Below are 19,798 nucleotides of genomic sequence, written 5' to 3' on the forward strand. Positions count from 1 at the left end.
TATGGTAGCTCTATTTTCAACTTTTTGAGGAACCTCCACACTGTTTTCCAGAGTGGCTGCACCAGCTTGCATTCCCACCAACAGTGTAGGAGGGTTCCCCTTTCTCCGCATCCCCGCCAACATCTGTCGTTTCCTGACTTGTTAATTTTAACCATTCTGACTGGTGTGAGGTGCTATCTCATTGAGGTTTTGATTTGGATTTCCCTGATGCCGAGCGATATTGAGCACTTTTTCATGTGTCTCTTGGCCATTTGGATGTCTTCTAGCCTGCACTTCTTAATGAACCCATCACTGTGGCGCCACAGCCGGGCCCATGTCTGGGGGGCTCAGGGCATCTCGCCCAGGGTCACGGAGCTGAGCGCCCAAGCCAAGATTTGAACCCGTGCCCCTCTCTCTGCCAGGCCCTCTTAGGTGACCAGTACGGCCCCTGTCCAGTCCCCACGCTGATCGAGGAGAAGGAGTGGGAGGCTCTGAGAGCCCAGCTGACCTCCAGGCCACGGGACCTGGACCTGGTGGCTCGACACTTCCGGAGGGATGAGAACGCCGTGCCCCCCACCTACCTGCTGCAGGCGCTAGGCACCGTGGAGGCCCACGGGCCCGAAGAGGCCCCCCTGACCTCTGTGCTGCACTCCGGAGCCCAGGAGGCCCGGAGGCTGGGCCTCATCACCCAGGAGCAGTGGTACCACTACCTTTGGTCAGGTGAGGCTGCGGGGACCCCTGCCAGGGGCCACAGGAAATGCCCTGAATTCAAGTACACGCCTCGCATTCTGTCCAAATGCCGTAGCCTACACTCCTGTAAATACCAGACCAGCCTAGCTCCTGGGTCCCTGGTTCTGCAAGAGGTTACTGTACTCGTCCCAGAGTTCAGCCAGGTCCTGGTTGATTCTTTGTCCCTTAGGACCCTCCTTTCTTCTCCTCCTCCAGCTCCCGCTCCCCTTCTCCCAGAGAGACTCCTGGTTCTGAGGGAAGGCTTCTAAGATGACCACTATCCTGGTTTGTTTGGGGACTTTTAGGGCTAAACCCAGACAGTCCTGGAAAAACTGGAGCAGTGCGTCCCCTTATGTTAGCCCAGGAGCCAGCCCCTGCTGGGGACATTGAGTCCTCCAGCCTCCCTGCACCTGCCTCAGAGGTGGAAACTGAGGTACAGGAAGGGGTCTCCTACACCTAAGGTGGGGAATAGGGATTTGACCAGAGTCCATCACCCAGCTCTCAGCTGGCCCCTTACCTCTCACCTCTAGCCTTAACCCCTGGCTCTTCCATCCTCTGCACTGGCTACCAGGAAGATTTTTCTAAAAACAGAGTGTTGCCGGGATGCCTGGATGGCTCAGTCGGTTAAGTGTCTGACTCTTGGTTTCGGCTGAGGTCATGATTTCACGGTCTTGAGATCAAGCCCCAAGTCAGACTCGTGCTGAGCGTGCAGCCTGCTTGGGATTCCCTCTCCCCCTCTCCTTCTGCCCCTACCCCCTGTTCGTGCTCCCTCTCTCTCTAAAATCAATAAATCAATAAATTTTTTTTTAAAAAAATGGCAGTGTCGCCAAGCCATTTCCCCACTGCTTGCTGCCAGCAAGAAACAGATTATTACCATTCACGTATTCAGTAGTATGTCAGATATGTCCATTTATATCTCCAAAACTATAGTATATGAATTTCTCTTACCAAAAATATTAAAAACATGAACTCATTTTGTCCACATACTAAATACACGGATTTATATTATGAACATATTAAACACATTGACTTGTTTAAAGATATTGAATGTAATTTATGTCAGTAGTATTTTAATTGTACTAAAATGTATTGATTATTATTTATCATATATATTAATTCTAGTAATGACATGTCAATTTTTAAAACTCAACTTTTTATTTGGGGATAATTTTAGATTTGCAGGAAGTACAGAGTCTCTGTATGTTCTTCACACGGAGACGTTAACGTCTTATGTGACCACAGTACATTTGCCAGAAGTAAGAAATTAACATCAGTACATGACGATTAACTAGACTCCAGAGTCTAGTTAGAATTCCTTGGTTTTCCCGTTAATGTTTTTCTGTCCCAGGATCCCGTCCAGGTTCTCATGCTGCGTTTAGTTGTCACGTCTCAGGTTCCCTTGGACTGTGACAGTGTCTCAGCCTTTCCCTGTTTTTCATGACTTTGACCATTTTTGAGGAGGGCTGGCCGCGTCTTTTGCAGAATGTCCCTCAATCTGGGCTTGTCTGGTGTTTTCTCATGGTTGGACGGGGGTCATAGGTTTCTGGGAAGAAGACCACGGAGGTGAAGTTCCTTCCCTATCCCATCATACCAGGGGTACCTGACACCCACCTGATATCACAGGTGATGCTAACCCAATACTTTGGTTAAGACTACGAATGACATATTGATCTTAAATACAGTGTTTATGTGAATAATAACATTAATGGCCACCATTTATTGAGGACTTACTGTGTTGTTATTCCTTGCTCTGTGACATGAAGCCAAATGTGCTAACTGCTTTCATAGAGATATCTGCCACTGGGACTGTAATCAGCGTCTGGGGTCTGTGCTTTGGGGTGGGCCTGGACTTGCAGTTCAGCCTTGCCCTTTCCCAGCTGTACTGACCTCTGGCAGGTTCCGAGCCTCAGTTTCCTAATCTGTAAAATGGAACTAGTCTGAGGTAGTACATCACGGAATCGTTGTGAGGATCTTGTCCCATGATCTCGTCCCAGCCATGATCTCATTCGATCAAGCGTAGCCCATGAAGAATTCCCACCTGAGGGGCGCTTGGGTGCCACAGTCGGTTAAGCATCCGACTCATGATTTCGGCTCAGATCATAATCCCAGGGTCATGAGATCAAGCCCTGTGTCGGCTCTGTGCTCAGCATGGAGTCCGCTTGAGATTCTCTCTCTCCCTCTGCCCCTCCCCCAGCACACTCTCTTTCTCTCAAACAAATAGACAGATTAAAAAAAAAGAATTCCCACTTGAAAGAACAAACAGAAACTCCTTGAAAGTAGCAGAAAGCACAAAGGCATATGCTGCTGTCAACAGTGTCTTCAGAGCATATTTCCAGGCCCCTTGCTCTCAGTTTTCTTCTTTTCAGCCTCTGTATTTGGAAATAGAGATTCCCCCAAAAAAGCAAAAAAAAAAAAAAAAGTAGGAAGTAATTCCATGTATCCTTCACCCAGTTTCCCCCACAGGTAGCATCTTGCAAAACTAGAGTAGTACAACCAAAAGTGGACATTGTGACAACCACACAAAGCATCACTTTTTTTTTTTTAAGATTTCATTGATTTATTCATGAGAGACAGAGAGAGAAAGAGAGGCAGAGGGAGAAGCAGGTTCTCAGAGGAGCAGGGAGCCCAACGTGGGGCTCGATCCCAGGACCCCTGGGAGCTGAAGGCAGACGCTTAGCCCACTGAGCCACCCAGGCGCCCCTGACAAAACATCACTTTTACAAACGTGCATTTGCGTATGTGCACGTGCACATGTGTATTTCACGCTAAGAAAACTTCACACCCGTGTAGCTTCGAATAACTGCCACAGTCCATATGCGGGACTGTTTCCTCACTGCAAAGTTCCCCCCCACTACCCTCTTAGAGTCACATTCGGCCCTGCCCTCAGTCCCCAGCCCTTGGCAACCAATAATCCGTCTCCATCTCTATAATTTGTTATCTCAATGATGTTATAGAATGGGATCACACAGTCTACAACCTTTGGAGATTGGCTTTGTTCCTTCGGCATAAGGAGCTCAGCTTTTCACAAGCATTGTTTCACAGAAGATGCTGCCAGGAGCCTAGGCAAGGTTAAACTAGCCTTAGGGCGCCTGGGTGGCTCAGTTGGTTAAGCGACTGCCTTCGGTTCAGGTCATGATCCCAGGGTCCTGGGATTGCGTCCCACATCGAGCTCCCTGCTCAGCAGGGAGTCTGCTTCTCCTTCTCCTTCTGCCGCTCCCCCTGCTTGTGCTCTCTCTCTCTCTCTCTGACAAATAAATAAATAAGATCTTAAAAAAAAAGAGAGAGAGAGATTAAACTAGTACACCCATATTATGGGAGAGGAAACAGACTCAGAGAGACGCAGTGATTTGACCAAGGCCGCGCAGCCTGCAGGAGCAGAGCAGATGGTCTTGCATTGATTCATGCTGAGACGTGTCCCAGAAGGATCCCATGTCAGGACTGTCAGTTGCCTTTATCCCCGACTTCCATTCGAGGGCCTGAGGGGGCTGTGGTGTCACTCCAAGGAGGGCTTTTGAGTGGCTCTTATCTCTGGCTCTGAGACTGAGTCCTGTCTCCAAGGGAGCCTGATTCACTCAGCTCCAGAGACCTCGGAGCCTCTGCTGGGCCCAGGGCGGCTTAAAAAATAACTCCTCAGGTCTGACTGCTATTTCAAAACAATGGCCTCCGAGGAGAAATCTGTGTCTGCTCTTGGCTCTGGAAAATTCGGGTCCTCAGGGCAGCTGCTGCATGCTCTGGGACAGGGGTCAGCCAACCAGGGCCCAAAGGCAAAATTCGGCCCAACACTTGTTTTCATAAATAAAGTTTTATTGGAACACACTCAACATATTAGTTCACATGTTGGCTATGGCTGTTTTCACGCTGCAACAGCAGAGTTGAATAGTTGTAATGGAGACCATTTGACCTGTGAGCCTAAAATATTTACTATCTGAGCCTTTACAGAAAAGCATGCCAACCTTTGCTCTCAGCCTCACGGCTAGTTGTCTGGAGAGCTGAGGCTGCCACAAGTGGGAGCTCAATAAATGTTTGTTGAATGAATGTGTGATGAGGGAGGCACCCAAAACTGACATTGGATATTTTTTAAATTGAAGTGAAATTCACATGGCATGAAATTAACCATTTTAAAGTAAATGATTCAGTGACATTTAGTGCATTCACAATGTTGTGCAATTACCACCTCTGTCTAGTTCCAGAACATTTCCATCACCCCCAAAGAAATTCCATATTCATTAAGGGTCACTCCCCATCCCTCTCCCCCAGCCCCAGCAACTACCGTAGTGTTTTATAACGGGGCTGCTTCTCACATAGAATCTCTGTGCTGCCTACACCAAGGTTTCTTTGATTTATAATGACTAAATCAGCGCTATTCTTGGCCCAGCCCCTGGACCAGCAGCCTCAGCATCACTTGGGAGCTTTTTGGAAATGCAGACCCATGGGCCCCACCCAGACCTGCTGAATCAGAACTCCTAGAGGCAGAGCCCAGACATATGGGGTTTTTGAGCCCCCAGGAGACTCTGGCAAACTATAGTCCTCTGGCCAAATGCGGCCCACTGCTTGTTTTTGTAAATAAAGTTTTATTGGAACCCACTTGAGTGCATTAGTTTGCATATTGTCTATGGTCATGCCAGGTGACTCCAGCACACATTAAGTGGGAGAACTAATGTCCCTACCTCCCCAAATATGTCTCTCAAGTGTCTCCACTCGGGCCAGCTGATCACACAATGATGACCACACTCTCTTCCCATCTCCCTCACTTTTTCAGTCATTGAATGGGAGATAGACCGGGGCCTGCTGAGCTTGACAGACGGAGACCAGGGGGCAACCGTCTTCTTGAGAGAGATCCAAGACCTCCACAAACACATCCTGGAAGACTGCACCCTCAAGATGGTAGACCAGCTCACAGATGGCTGCCTGGACACGGATGCCCAGAACCTTCTCAGTGGCCTCAAGGGACGCATTGCCGACATGCAACCCGGAGTCCTCCAGGCCCACCACCTGCCATGGAGCCGAGACCTGGTGAACCCCAAAAACAAGGCTCATGCTCAGTACCTGAAGGAGCTGGGGGAGCAGTTTGTGGCCAGGGCTAACCACCAGGTCCTTGAGCACCTCCGGGAGCTGGAGGCGGGCCGGCGGGAGCTGGCATGGCTCTACCAGGAGATCCGCCACCACCTGGGGCTGAGTGCCGAGGCCACCCGGACCTTTTGTGGGCGCCAGGAGCTCCTGGCCCAGCTGGCACAGCAGCTCTGGCAGAATGACGGCCGTCCACACTCACCCATCGTGCTTTTTGGACCCCCAGGCATCGGAAAGACAGCTCTGATGTGCAAGCTGGCAGAGCAAATGCCGAGACTACTTGGCCGCAAGACGGTGACCGTCCTGCGGCTTCTGGGGATGTCACAGATGAGCGCCGATGCCCGGGGCCTGCTCCAGAGCATCTGCTTCCAGCTGTGCCTGGCCTACGGGCTGCCCCTGCCCCCGGCCCAGGTCCTGGAGGCCCATGCCAGGGTGGTCCAGTTTTTCCACACCCTCCTCCACACTGTCTCCTGCCGAAACTTCGAGTCCCTGGTGATCCTGTTGGACTCCATGGATGATGTGGATTCCATCTGCCGCGCCCGGAGGGTCCCCTGGCTGCCTCCCAAATGCCCACCGAGGGTCCACCTCATCCTCTCAGCCTGCTCAGGGCGGCGGGGGATTCTAGACACTATGCGACAGACGCTGACGGACCCAGAGGCCTACTGGGAAGTGAAACCCCTCTCCGGAAACCAAGGGCAAGAGATGATCCAGCTTCTGCTGGCAGCCTCGAGGAGGACGCTGAGCCCAGAGCAGAGGGAACTGCTCTGGGCCAGCCTCCCGGAGTGTGGGCACCCAGGACGGCTGAGTCTGGCCTTCGAGGAGGCCCGGAAATGGGCCTCCTTCACCATACCTGCCCCTCTGGCCTCCACTGCTAAGGAAGCAATGCACCAACTGTGTGCCCGCCTGGAGCAGACACACGGGCAGCTCCTGGTGGCCCACGTGCTGGGCTACATTGTGTCTTCCCGGTAAGTCTCTGTTGTCTTCACCCTCTTTCTAACTGAGACAGAATGCACGCACTCGCCCCTCGGGGCTCAGAACAGAAACGTCTTCTCTCACAGTCCCTCTGAAGGCGCCAGGGGAGCTGGTTCTAGGCTTTTCTCTTCGTTTCTGGTGTTGCCAGCAACCCTTGGCCTGTAGACCCATCCCTCCCACCGCTGCCTCTGCCCATCTCGCGGCCTCCTCCCTGTGGGCCTTCGTGTCCCCATTTCCCTCTTCAGGGCCCACTCTGATCTAGTAAGACCTCATGGTATGCTGATTGCTCCTCTCAAGAATGTTTTCAAATAAGGTCACCTTCACGGGCTCCAGGTGGGCATGACCTTTGGGGGACACTATTCAACCCAACACAATTCATGGATCGTAAAGTTCGCTCTCTTAAAGTGTATGGTTCAGTGACACTGAGGACATTCACAGTGTTGTGCGACCACTGTCCATCTCCAGAACATTCCCATCACCCCAAAGGGAAACCCCATCCCCATTAGCAGCCACTCCCCACCCCCAGCCCCTGGCGGCCCCCAACCTGCTTCCTGTCTCTATGGGCCTGCCTGTGGTATTTCCTTTGTACAATTTTTACTTAAAATACTTTGAGGGGCACCTGGGCGGCTCAGTCGGGTAAGTGTCTGTCTTTGGCTCAGGTCATGATCCCAGGGTCCTGGGATCGAGTCCTGCATCAGGCTCCTTGCTCAGCGGGGAGCCTGCTTCTCCCTCTCCCTCCATCCCTGCCCTTGCTTGTGCCCTCCCTGTCTCAGATAAATAAATAAAATCTTAAAAAAAAAAAAAGAAATATTTTGAAATTATAGACTAGTGGAAGAATTCCCATAGTACAAAACTAGAGCAAAGACTGGCCCACACATCAGGGGTTCTCAGCCTTGGCTCTACTGATATTGGGGGCCGCATCATCAGCATGTGGGGGCTGTCCTATGCACTGTAGGATGTTGAGCAGCATTCCTGGCCTCGACCCTGGATGCTCATAGTACCCCTGAGCTGTGACAACCAAAAACTGTCTCAGAATATTGCCAAGAGTCCCCTGCAGGCAGAGTAAGCCCTAGCTGAGAACTACGGCCATACACCCTTCCCCCAGAATCCCTGATTTGCCGCATTAGCTTTCTCTCTCCCTCCCTCCCTAACCCCCTCTAGTTTTCTTTCTTTCTTTTGCAAATTCATTACAGGCATTATTCCCCTTTACCCTTAAATACATCACATATTTCCTACAAACAAGGACAATCAGAACCCCACATCGCCACAGGACAATTACAAAAGTCAGGAAATACATCACAGAGGCAATAATATTATTTAATGCACAGTTTACAGTGAACACTTGCCAATTGTCTCAAAAACGTCCTTTATAGCGGCCCCCCTCCTCTCCGTCCACACCCAATCCAGGATCCAAACCGGGATGGCATGTCTAATTTAATTGTCAAGTTGCTTTGGTCTCCTTTAATTTGGAACATTCCACCATCTGGTTTTGTCCTTTTGAAGAGTCCGGGCCAGTTATTTTATTGATCAGTGCTTCTCAACCCTTGACGGGGATTTGTATCTCGGGTCTTGTTTTTGCATAAAGAATCTGATTCAGCAGGTCTGGGCTGGGGCCAGGAATCCCATGTTTCTCTCTGGCCGATGCTGATGCTGCTGGTCCAGGGGACCACACCTGGGCTGGGGGTAGTTTGTAGAATGTCCCTCCATCTGGGTTGGTCTGTTGTTTCCTCCTGATCACATTCAGGGTGAACCTGAGTGATGCTCAGCCCTTCTCAGGTGCAGATTTTTTTTCCCTGTTGTAAATCTGCAAGCTCCCCTCTGTATTTAATAGGTAATATTATGGGGAGATCTCAGAAAAACCTTTTTAAAGCCAATTACCCTGAAGGATTGACCACCAGCATGCATCTACACTTCATCCCAAGCTTGTCGCGTGGGAATCAGCAAAAAAAGCACATAGGAAAATCCAATTTCAATGTGTTTCTAGAGCTTTAGGACTGAATGCTTACATCTAGCTGCTCAGCCCAGAGAAAGTCTCAGGGCTGCACACTGCGATGTCAGGATGGTCAGGAGCCACTCTCAGAGATGCCGGGTAGGGAAGGAGGGGAGTCAGAAATAAGGAGCAGGAGAGAGGAGTGGGTCCATCACGCACCCAGCAGCCGGACTCCGGACCCCCAGGAGGGTGGGGCGGAGGCCAATTAGCAGACACACGGCAACAAAGCCAACACTCAAGCCCACCATCAGAAATGCTGGACTATGGGCACCTGGGTGGCTCAGTTGGTTAAGCAACTGCCTTCAGCTCAGGTCATGATCCCAGGGTCCTGGGATCAAGTCCCACATCGGGCTCCCGGCTCAGCGGGGAGCCTGCTTCTCCCTCTGACCCTCTCCCCTCTCATGCTGTTTCTCTCCCGCTCACTCTCTAATAAATAAATAAATAAATAAATAAATAAATAAATAAATAAAATCTTTAAAAAACATATATATATATATAAAAAATGCTGGACTAGCTGGTTTTGCCTCTTTCCAGTTTCACAGGCAGGTTTTCCTTCCAGACCTTTTCCTTTGCACCATGTCAGTCAAGATGGCAGTGATCTGACCAGTGAGGGTGGCTTTTTGTTTGTTTGTTTGTTTGTTTGCCAGCCACAGAATCCGCTCGTGCTAGTGTGTAAGAAGTCAGGGCTTTGTGCCAAGGCCATGGGAAGAGCTCAAGCGGTCCAGGACCACCCACCCAATTGCTGGCTCTAGGGGGGGCGTACCCCAGATCTCATGCCGTACCCCAGATTTTGTGACTGGTGCCCCCAGAGTGGAGGCTGGGCCTGGGTTCTATAAGAGTACAAAGACGGACTGGGGAATGTTCCAGGGTGAAGGGGTGGGCCGTCAGGCCAGCCTGATGCAGTCCGCATGGAGGAGGTGGTGTTGTCATGGGAACCAGAAAGCCATGAGAATCAGAACAGTTTCTCATCCCCTGGCCCTCTGGGTCCTCTCTGCCCATTGGTTTCTGTTCTGGACTCTTCCTTTGTTCCACTTGCCTCGAGCTTCCACTGGCATCATGAGCCCCCATTTCAGAGACCTGGCACCGCCTACTGGCCCCTTCTTGAGTCCCGATTCCAAAATCTGGGGAGACAAAAATAACCGACCTGCTCAGTCCCACGTCTTGTCCAATTAGTAAAGCCAAGGGTCTCACGGGGGTGTCGGATCAGCCGCCCCAGGGACTGGCAGGGGCAGGTGGTTTAGGGAAGGAGCCTCCAGGGGTGATTTCGGTACCTCTTGTTCCTTGAAAACACATCATGCTTCCCCACGCAGTCAGCGTGCTGTGATGGTGGAGAGCCCAGCTCTCAGAGCAGATCTGAGTCCTTCTAGGCCAGTGGTTCTTGCCGGAGGAGATTCTGTCCCCAGGGGACCCTTAGGCCACATCCAGGGACATTTTTGGTTGTCACAGCTTGGGGGTGATGCTGCTGGAATCTAGTGAGCGGAGACCAGGGATGCTGCTAAAAGCACAGAACAGTCCCCACCGTGAAGAGTGATCCGAGCCCAAATGTCAGTGGTGCGAGGCTGAGTAATGCCGGGAGGAACACGCCTTGTGCCTTCCCTCACTTCTCTATCCAGCACCTGGCAACCATTAATCTACCTCGTGGCTTTCTGAATCCTGCTCTAAACGTTTCAAGTAAATGGAATCATACCCTGTGCGGTCTTTTGTGACGGATTTCTTTCACTGAGCGGACTGTTTTGAAGGCTCCTCTGTGTTGCAATGTGTGTGTCCGTACTTTGTTTCTTTCTATGGCCAAAGAATATTCCATTGTATGGATATACCCTTGTCTTAGTCCATTTGAGCTGCTGTAACAAAAACACCATAGAGTGGGTGGCTTATAACAATTTATCTCTCGCAGTTCTGGAAGCCTGGGGAGCCCAAGGTCAAGGTGCCAGCAGATACAGTGTCTGGTGAGAGCTCGCTCCCTGGTTCATAAATGGGCATCTTTTTGCTGTGTCCTCACGTGACAGAAGGGATAAGGGAGCTCTCTGGGGTACTAAGCCCACTCATGGGGTTCCACTTTCATGACCTAACCACCTCCCAAAGGCCCCACCTCCTAATATCATCACCTTGCGGATTAGGACTTCAACCTGTGGATTTGGGGGAGACACATACTCAGTCCATAGCAACGACATTTTGTTTATCCATTCATGGACATTTGGACTGTTTCCACCTTCTGGCTATTGTGAATTATGCTGCTCAGAACATGCATGTACAAGTTGTGGTTTGAACACCTGTCCAGAGTGAGATTTTAAAATCATAAATCTGATTCAGGCCCTGCCCTGATTAACCCTTCCAGTGACTTCCCATCACCTGGCTGCCTTCCACCCCGTGCCTGGAGCACCCTGGCCCCAGATCTCATGCTGGCCCCTTCCCTCCCACCCAGTCCCAGCTGCGGTGGCACCTTCCTAGAGGGACCCACCTCCTCCAAGAACAGTCTCTCTCCTGCCTCCCCCCCCCACCATGTGGCTCTTTTTCGTGTGACGCGGTGTATCTTCTTCCTAGCCATTGGTGTTACCCAATTTCTTTGTGCTCTGTTCCTGCTATTTCCTACCTGGCTCTGGGGATGAGAAGATAAGCTTCATGGGCATCTAGCTCTCTGTCCCTCAGGAGTCAGCATGGTGCCTTGCATGGAGACGCCCTCCATGAATAATGGCTAAACAAACCTGCCGATGGTTTGTTGATGAGCCATTGACCTCCTAGGACCCAGCATCTGCTTCTCTGAGAAAGAATGGACTGGCCTGGCCCCTCCCCAGGGGGCCCTGTACAGAGCCACGCTGCCAGGGAATTATGGGACTGCAGCTTCCTTGATAGCCATCCTGCAAGCCTGCTGGGCTGTCCATCCGGCTCAGGTGGGATGAGCCATCGAACCTGAGCCAGAAAGGAGGGGACCCAAGCTTGATTTGTACTGAGGGTACATGAAAGAGTGGGAAAGAAGCTTCTATCCTGAAGGAGAGGGTTTCTGAGGAGGCACAGGACCACACAGGGGTGCTGGTAAGTGGACCCCCGAGGTGTAACTCCCAGGAATTCTGGTTTGGAGAAAACTGTGGTATTATAGCTGGGATTGATCTCACAGAAGAGACCCCAGGGGCCACCCACCCTGTTATACACTAGAAAACACTAAGTGAGCAGGTGCTCTATATAGGTGGCAGGTGTTCTGATCAAAATGAAGATTTTGATCCACATCAGAGAGTGAAACACACACACACGCAGGTTGCCCACAGAAGCCAGCATCCCTCTTTCCCTTGCTCTGAAGGGTGCTCTGATTGCTGTCCTTCCCGGATGAAATGTGCAGGCAAATCCAGTTTTCCCAGTTTGATCCTCTCAGGTATCAGGAAGTCCCTTGTGATCCAGCACCGAAACGTCATCACTCATCCCCTTTAGGGCCGCTTCCCTAGGGGCGGAAGGCAGCCAGGTCCAGTCGGCCTTGGTAAGGAGGGTGGATACTTTTCTGGGGCTGGAAACACGGGTGAGGCCAGGGTGGGCACAGTTGGTTTCTGCATTATTTTTCTAAATGACCTCTTGTCTCCCTCCCTATGCTGCCCGACTCATGCGAGACTGGGGAGAGGCTAGTTCACGGCTCTGCGGGTGTGTGGGCAGAAGGAAAGAGCAGGAAGGTCTTCCTCGATGGGCACAGCCGTAACCGGGCATCCGTACCTGCTGGGCACGGTCCGAATGCCGACCCTCAGGGTGGACCCCTTGGTGGCGGGCAGGATGCTGTGCTGCTGGCCACGTCTCCCTGTCCCTGGGTGTCTGCGCCCTCCGACCGCAGGAGACACAGCGTGTCCCAGTGTCCGTCCCTTCTCCCTGCAGGCATGGGCTCTCAGAGGCAGAGCTGAAGGACGTCCTGTCCCTGGATGACGAGGTCCTGCAGGCTGTGTACCAGGACTGGACCCCGCCCAGCAAGGAGCTGTTGCGTTTCCCACCCCTGCTGTGGGTGAGGCTCCGCCGGGATCTGGGCCACTGCTTGGCCCGGCGGCCCGTGGACGGCTTCACGCTGCTGGCCATCGCCCACAGGTGGGTCCGGCATGGTGGACATGCTGTCTGGGCTTCCGGGAGCGAGGGCTCGCTCATCGGGCTCCTCCTTGTTCCAGATCCTTCTTTTATCCCCGTTCCCAGCGAAACAAGGGCGTTTAGCACGGCATTCAGGGGTTTCCATACCACTAATTAACTAACTAACACACAACTAACTCGGTTTTTAAACTGAGGATACATTCACATAACATAAAATTCATCCATTTAAAGTGTACAATTCAGTAATGTTAAGTGCATCCACAATGTGGTGTAACCATCACCTCTAAAACGTTCCAGAACAATTCTATCCCCTCAAAAGGACACCTGGTCCCCATCAGCAGTTACTCCCCATCCTCCCACCTCTCTGCCCCCAGCCCCTGTCTGGCACCCACAAATCTGCTCTCTGTCTCTGTGGATTTGCCTCTTCTGCACGTTTCATATACATGGAACCACACAACATGTGGCCTTTTGTATCCAGCTGCTTTCCTCGGCATAGAGCTTCCAAGGTTCATCCGTGTTGTAGCATGAATCAGGGCTTTGCTACTTTTTGTGGCTGAGTAATATCCTGTTGCATGGATGGACCACATTTTGTTTATCTGTTTGTCCATTGATGGACACTTGGGTCATTCCTCGGGCTTGTGGTCAGTGCTGCGTGAACACGTGAGCACAAGTTTTCATTCGAACACCTGTTTTTTTTTGTTTTCTTTTTTAATTCTTTTGGGTTTATACCCAGGAGTGGAGTAGCTGGGTCCTACAGTACCTTATTTTAAGTTTAAGTTGAGGAACCCAAATGTTCCTTTTTAAAGTAAATATATTTAGGGGTGCCTGGGTGGCTCAGTTGTTAAGCGTCTGCCTTCGGCTCAGGTCATGATCCCGGGGTCCTGGGATCGAGCCCCCACATCGGGCTCCCTGCGCAGCGGGAAGCCTACTTCTCCCTCTCCCACTCCGCCTGCTTGTGTTTCCTCTCTCGCTGTGTCTCTCTCTTTCACATAAATAAAATCTTAAAAAAAAAATAAAGTAGGGGCGCCTGGGTGGCTCAGTTGGTTAAGCGACTGCCTTCGGCTCAGGTCATGATCCTGGAGTCCCGGGATCGAGTCCCGTGTCGGGCTCCCTGCTCAGCAGGGAGTCTGCCTCTCTCTCTGACCCTCCCCCCTCTCATGCTCTCTATCTCATTCTCTCTCTCAAATAAATAAATAAAATCTTTAAAAAAAAAATAAATAAAGTAAATATATTTAAGGGGAAAAAGAAAGATGGGCCAATTTATAGATGAATGTTAGGTAACAAGTAGGACAGGTGGTCAGCAGGCCAGCGAGCATCTGGCAGGTGGCTTAGGAGGGACCTGCATTTGGGAACGGGTTTCTGGAAGGCTGGGGGCCCCCTCTGAGCTCACCCCACCCCACAGGCCCATGAGCCCGTGTCCCCTCTCTGCAGGCAGCTGGCCGAGGTGGTCCAAGAGCGCTACCTGTCCGGGCCCGAGAGAGCCAAGAGGCACGGAGTCTTGGCTGACTTCTTCTCAGGGGCCTGGAGCCAGGGCACCAAGAAACTCATCACTCTGCCGCTGGTGGGGAAGCCCCTGAACCTGGATCGCAAGGTGAACTGTCTGTCTGGGACCCCCTGCTCACTACCTGCAGGCTCCACCCTGCTGTGCAGGCAAAGCCAAGGCTCCTTGGCCAGGACCACCTTGCTCTTTCTTTTCCATCCAGAATGCTCTCCTCACCTTCTTCCCTTCCCTTCCCTCAGAAAGCAGGATGTCCCCTCGGCCTCTGAGCATAATGGGGGGATCAGGAGCAGCAGATGAGGAATATGCCCTCCATCCCCAACATTCTGGGGTGGGGGGCAGAAGAATCATAACATTCAGGCGCATACAGAACCGCCCTAAACTCCTGGCATCTCCCACCCCTGGGCCTTTGCACATGCCATTCCCTTGCCCGGGAATACCATTGTTTTCCTATAGGGTTCCCCAGACAGACTCCTACTTAAACTCCGAGACCCAGCTCCGATGCCCCTTGGATTCCCTGAGCCCCAAGTTCCTCCCTCTGCCCCGGCCCTGCCTGGGGTGGGCATGGGGCACCTCCGTCTGGAATTGCGTCCCAGTCCCCTCCAGTGTCACACGCGCGTGGTGGCTTGGCCCATGTGTGTGGAGTGAATGAGTGAGCTGTGTCATCGTGGCCTGGCTTCCAGCCCCCTCCTCCCCTGCAGGTGGCCCCTCAGCCCCTGTGGTTCTCAGACACGATGGCAAATCTGCGAAAGCTAAAGGAGTTGCCCCATCACCTGGTCCACTCAGGACGCATCAAAGAGCTGAAACAGGAGGTTCTGGGTAAGGGTTGCACCCATTGCAGGGGACAGTGAGCGGGTCCCAACCCTCTGCTGTGCTCCCGCCTCCCGGAGCCTGGGAAGGGTAAAGGGCAAAAGTCAGAATGCTTGGCTCCTCCTAAGACAGTGGTTCTCACCAGGGGTCATTCTGTGCACCAGCAGGGGACACTTGGCAATGTCTGGGGACATTTTGGTTGTCACAGCTGGGGGAGGGGTGCTACCGGCATCTAGTGCTAGTTGATAGTGCAGAGGTGAGAAATGTGATCTTCAAATGAGACCCTGTCTGTCTGTCTATCATATCCATCATCTTTCATCTTTATACCTATCCGTCTATCATCATCTATGTACCCATCCATCTATCCCTCCATCTTTCTATTTGTCCATCTATCTATCCATCTGCTCCTCCCTGTGATTCTCAACCCAGGGTGCTCCTGCACCCGGGGGACTCTTGGGGCAATGTTCATGTTTTTGATTATCACTACTGGGGAGGTGCTACAGGCATCTGGTGGGTGGAGGCCAGGGGTGCTGATCAGCATCCTACAGTGCAGAGCCCCAACATCCACAGTGCTGATGCTGAGAACCCCCAGAGAAATGGATAGGGGTGTGTGCCCCCACAATGCCCCCTGCCCCCCACAGGCAGCATGAACTGGATTTCCTGCCGGGGTGTCTCTGGGGGCATCGAGGGCCTGTTGGATGACTTTGACCTGTATGGCCCTCACCTGGACTGTCCCGAGGTCGGCCTGGTCCGGGACGCCCTCCAGCTGTGCCGCCCAGCTGTGGAGCTCCGAGGCATGGGTGAGTCGGCCTGGCCGGGAAGGGGGGGCGGGCCGGGGCCTTCACTCTGCACTGACTTCTAGAAGCCCATTCTTCTCACTGAGCCCCCAGCTGGATTTTCATTAACCCACACACCTTTCCTGTCTACACCTGTGGGGTTTCTAGAATCTTGAACTGAACCTGGAAGAGCTTTGGATTGAACACTACCAAAGCAGTGTCCGCCCCCTTCCCTGACCCGGCACCTTTTTCTAGAAAGGGCCAGATAGGAAAAATCTCAGGCAAAAATCGAGGAAATTATGTCAGTACTTAATATAACAAGGCAGAAAACACATTCCCATGACTTTTTTTATTGATAATATTCAAAATACAATCATAATAATTGAACATGATTTTTTGTAACGCAAGTCTACTCAAAGGGCGCCTGGGTGGCTCAGTTGGTTAAACATCTGCCTTCAGCTAAGGTCACAATCCCAGCATCCTGGGATCGAGCCCCACATTGGGCTCCCAGCTCAGCGGGAAGTCTGCTTCTCCCTCTCCCACTCCCCCTGCCTGTGTTCCCTCTCTCGCTGTCTCTCTGTCCCTGTCAAATAAATAAATAAAATCTTAAACAAAAAAAAAGTCTACTCAAGAGAAAGAAGGGGGCAGTTTTTGCTCTGGGGGAAAACATTTTGCTTAATTAGGGTTCAAAGTCGGTGTTTCCTGCCATCCTGTCCATTGCAAATATTGATCTGTAAAAAACATCCTTAGCTCCTGGGGTAAACCGTTGGGCTGGGTTTCGTCCACCCTCTGCCCTAGAGCTCGAAGAATCTCTGATGCTCTGCCCAGGATGGTGTTTTGTTGGTCTGTTTTCATCTTCATTTTTAAATTGTGGCAAAATACACAGAACATAAAGTTTACCAAAGTAACCATTTTTAAGTGTACAGCCCAGTGGTGTTAAGCACATGCACAATGTTGTGCAAATATCATCACCATCCATCCCCAGAGCTCTTCCATCTTCCCAAACTGAGACTGTCCCCATGAAACACCAACTCCCCACCCCCACCTCTAGCCTCTGGCACCTGCCGTCCTACTTTCTGTCTCTATGAATCTGACCACTGTAGGGACCTCATATCAGGGGAACCATGCAGTATTTGCCCTCTATGACTGGCTTCTTTCACTCACCATAATGTCCTCAAGGTTCATCCATGTTGTATTTCCTTCATTTGTAAGGTTGAATAACATTGCATTGTATGGATGGACCACATTTTGTGTATCCACTCATCCCTTGATGGACTCTTGGGCTGTTTCTCCCCTTGGCCCATTGTGAATCATGCCACTGTGAACACAGGTATACAAATATCTTTTCAAGACCTTACACCAAGACCTGGAGTATACACCCAGAAATGCAATTCCTGGATCAAATGGTAATTCTATGTTTATTTTTTTTGAGGAATCACCATACCATTTTCTTTTTTTAAAAGATTTTATTTATTTATTTGACAGAGACAGAGAGACAGCAAGAGACGGAACACAAGCAGGGGGAGTGGGAGAGGGAGAAGCAGGCTTCCCGCCAAGCAGGGAGCCCGACGCGGGGCTCGATCCCAGGACCCTGGGATCATGACCTGGGTTGAAGGCAGATGCTTAACGACTGAACCACCCAGGCGCCCCCCACCATACCATTTTCCACGGTGGCTGCACCATTTCACATTCCCACCAGCAGAGCACAAGGATTCCAATTTCTCTACATCCTCACCAATACTTTTAATTTTCTGATTTTTTTTTTTTTAGATTTTAAAAAATTTATTTATTTGAGAGAGAGAGAGCAGGGGGAGGAGCAGAGGGAGAGAAAGAATCTCATGCAGACTCCATGCTGAACGTGGAGCCCCATGCAGAGCTTGATCTCATGACCCCAAGATCACAGCCTGAGTTGAAACCAAGAGTCAGACACTTAACTGACTGAGCCACCCAGTTGCCCCCATTTTCTGATTTTTTTTTTTTTAAATAATAGTCATCCTAATGAGTATGAGGTGGCCAGGGTATCTTTTTTAAAAGATTTTATTTATTTATTTGTGAGAGAGAGCGCGCACAAGTGAGGGGGGGGGACAGAAGGAGAAGGAGAAGCGGACTCCCCACTGAGCAAGGAGCAAGACATGGGGCTCCATCCCAGGACCCAGAGATCATGACCTGAGCCAAAGGCAGCTGCTTAACCAACTGAGCCACCCAGGCGCCCCCAGGGTGGTTTTTATTACACAGTTCCCATCTGGTTTTTGTTTGAGGGTTTTATAAGGAGTTTTATAGAGGTGTTTAAGTCCCTATATCCCTTCTGGGGCTCCCTTGGAGCTTAAACAAATGCTCCTCCTAGGAGAAGCCCACCCGCCACTGAACCTGGACAACCCCCTGGCTCCCTAGTCCCTGCATTCTCCAGCACTGCACCCTTTTTCCATCTGTCTTAGCTCTTATTATTTCTACCGGTTGTCTTTTGTATCACCTGAGGGCCCCACCGGACTCTGAGCTCTGTGAGGGTAGGGGCATCATCACTTACTCCCTGCCAAATTGCTAGCCCTACCACATAGACCAGTCCTGGCCAAGAACTCAGATTTGGAGCCCCACCGTGTTGATTCAAATCTGGGCTTTGCCACTTACTGGTGGTGTGACCTTGCAAGTCCCTTATGCTCCCCCCCCCCACCTTGCTGTCCTCAGTGTTTCCATCTGCAAAATGGGGATGCTGGTCAACCTTCTTACCTAGAGCTTCGAGGAAAGATATGCAAGTCAATTCTTGCAGAGCCTGTCCCCATGGTGCCATCCAAGGGTCCTATTACTGTCACATGATAGCATCAATATTGTTGATGTGAACGGCCTTCGACAAGCCATTTCTTTTGTTGTGTTTTTGTTTGTTTCTTTGGGGTTTTTTTTGTTGTTGTTGTTGGATGAGTCACTTCTGCGTGGAGCCTCAGCTTCCATCATCTGCAAAATATGGGATTGAACTAAAGTATGTCCCAAGAGGAAGATGCTGGTGCCCACCATCAGTTTGGCCTTTCTTGTGCATTCATGCCCAGCAGTTGTAAACCTCACGGGGAGTGATTTACCAGGGAAACAGCCTTGGGAACAACTGCCCAGTTCGAGGGAAGATTTAAAAGCCCAAATCACAGCATGTTCTTTTCAACAATCCTTGATTGACAACCTGGGGCTTGCCCTGCATGAGAAGGTGTAGGAATGAATGTCACCACCAGAGGGCGCAGCTGGCCAACCTTGAGTTCCAGCACATTCCGGGACTTTGAGCCTGCTCCTCAAAGCCCACCAGATTTCTCTTATTGCCTCAGGCTCCAGGATGATTTGGTGTGGTGCTGTTTCTGACTCTATTTTTATTTTAAAAGCCGATATTTTGTTCACCATGGGTTGGGGGGCATTAATTTTGATTTGTTCAAATATTGCATTAAAATAGTATTTATCTGGGGGCGCCTGGGTGGCTCAGTCGGTTAAGCGGCTGCCTTCGGTTCAGGTCATGATCCCAGGGTCCTGGGATCGAGCCCCGCGTTGGGCTCTCTGTTCAGCAGGGAGCCTGCTTCTCCCTATCCCTCTGCTGCTGCTTCCCCTGCTTGTGCTCTCTCACTCTCTGGCAAATAAATAAATAAAATCTTTTTTTTTTTTCAAGATTTTATTTATTTATTTGAGAGAGAGAATGAGATAGAGAGAGCATGAGAGAGGGGGGAGGGTCAGAGGGAGAAGCAGACTCCCCGCCGAGCACGGAGCCCGATGTGGGACTCGATCCCGGGACTCCAGGATCATGACCTGAGCCGAAGGCAGTCGCTTAACCAACTGAGCCACCCAGGCGCCCATAAATAAAATCTTTTAAAAAGAAAAAAATAGTATTTGTCTGGGTGGTTGAGTTTGGTGGTGCCACCTTAAATTTTACACCCATGGTGAGTGGGGCACTCACACCTGGTC

The 19,798-nt window shown here is 51.1% G+C and overlaps 1 protein-coding gene across 1 annotated transcript in view; it reads left to right on the forward strand.

The window, feature by feature from the left end:
• LOC102740356 (NACHT domain- and WD repeat-containing protein 1) overlaps nt 1–15,957 on the forward strand; it is a 43,592-nt gene extending 27,635 nt beyond the window's left edge. Inside the window, exons 6-11 of the mRNA XM_081805454.1 lie at nt 402–699; nt 5,468–6,740; nt 12,587–12,790; nt 14,219–14,378; nt 14,987–15,104; nt 15,737–15,957. Coding sequence (XP_081661580.1) covers nt 402–699; nt 5,468–6,740; nt 12,587–12,790; nt 14,219–14,378; nt 14,987–15,104; nt 15,737–15,957 — 2,274 coding nt within the window. The remainder of the gene's footprint in view (nt 1–401; nt 700–5,467; nt 6,741–12,586; nt 12,791–14,218; nt 14,379–14,986; nt 15,105–15,736) is intronic.
• Nucleotides 15,958–19,798: the final 3,841 nt, after the last annotated feature.

The sequence above is a fragment of the Leptonychotes weddellii genome, chromosome 1, assembly GCF_054177405.1.
Source record: "Leptonychotes weddellii isolate Sample4059 chromosome 1, ASM5417740v2, whole genome shotgun sequence".
Taxonomy (NCBI): domain Eukaryota; kingdom Metazoa; phylum Chordata; class Mammalia; order Carnivora; family Phocidae; genus Leptonychotes; species Leptonychotes weddellii.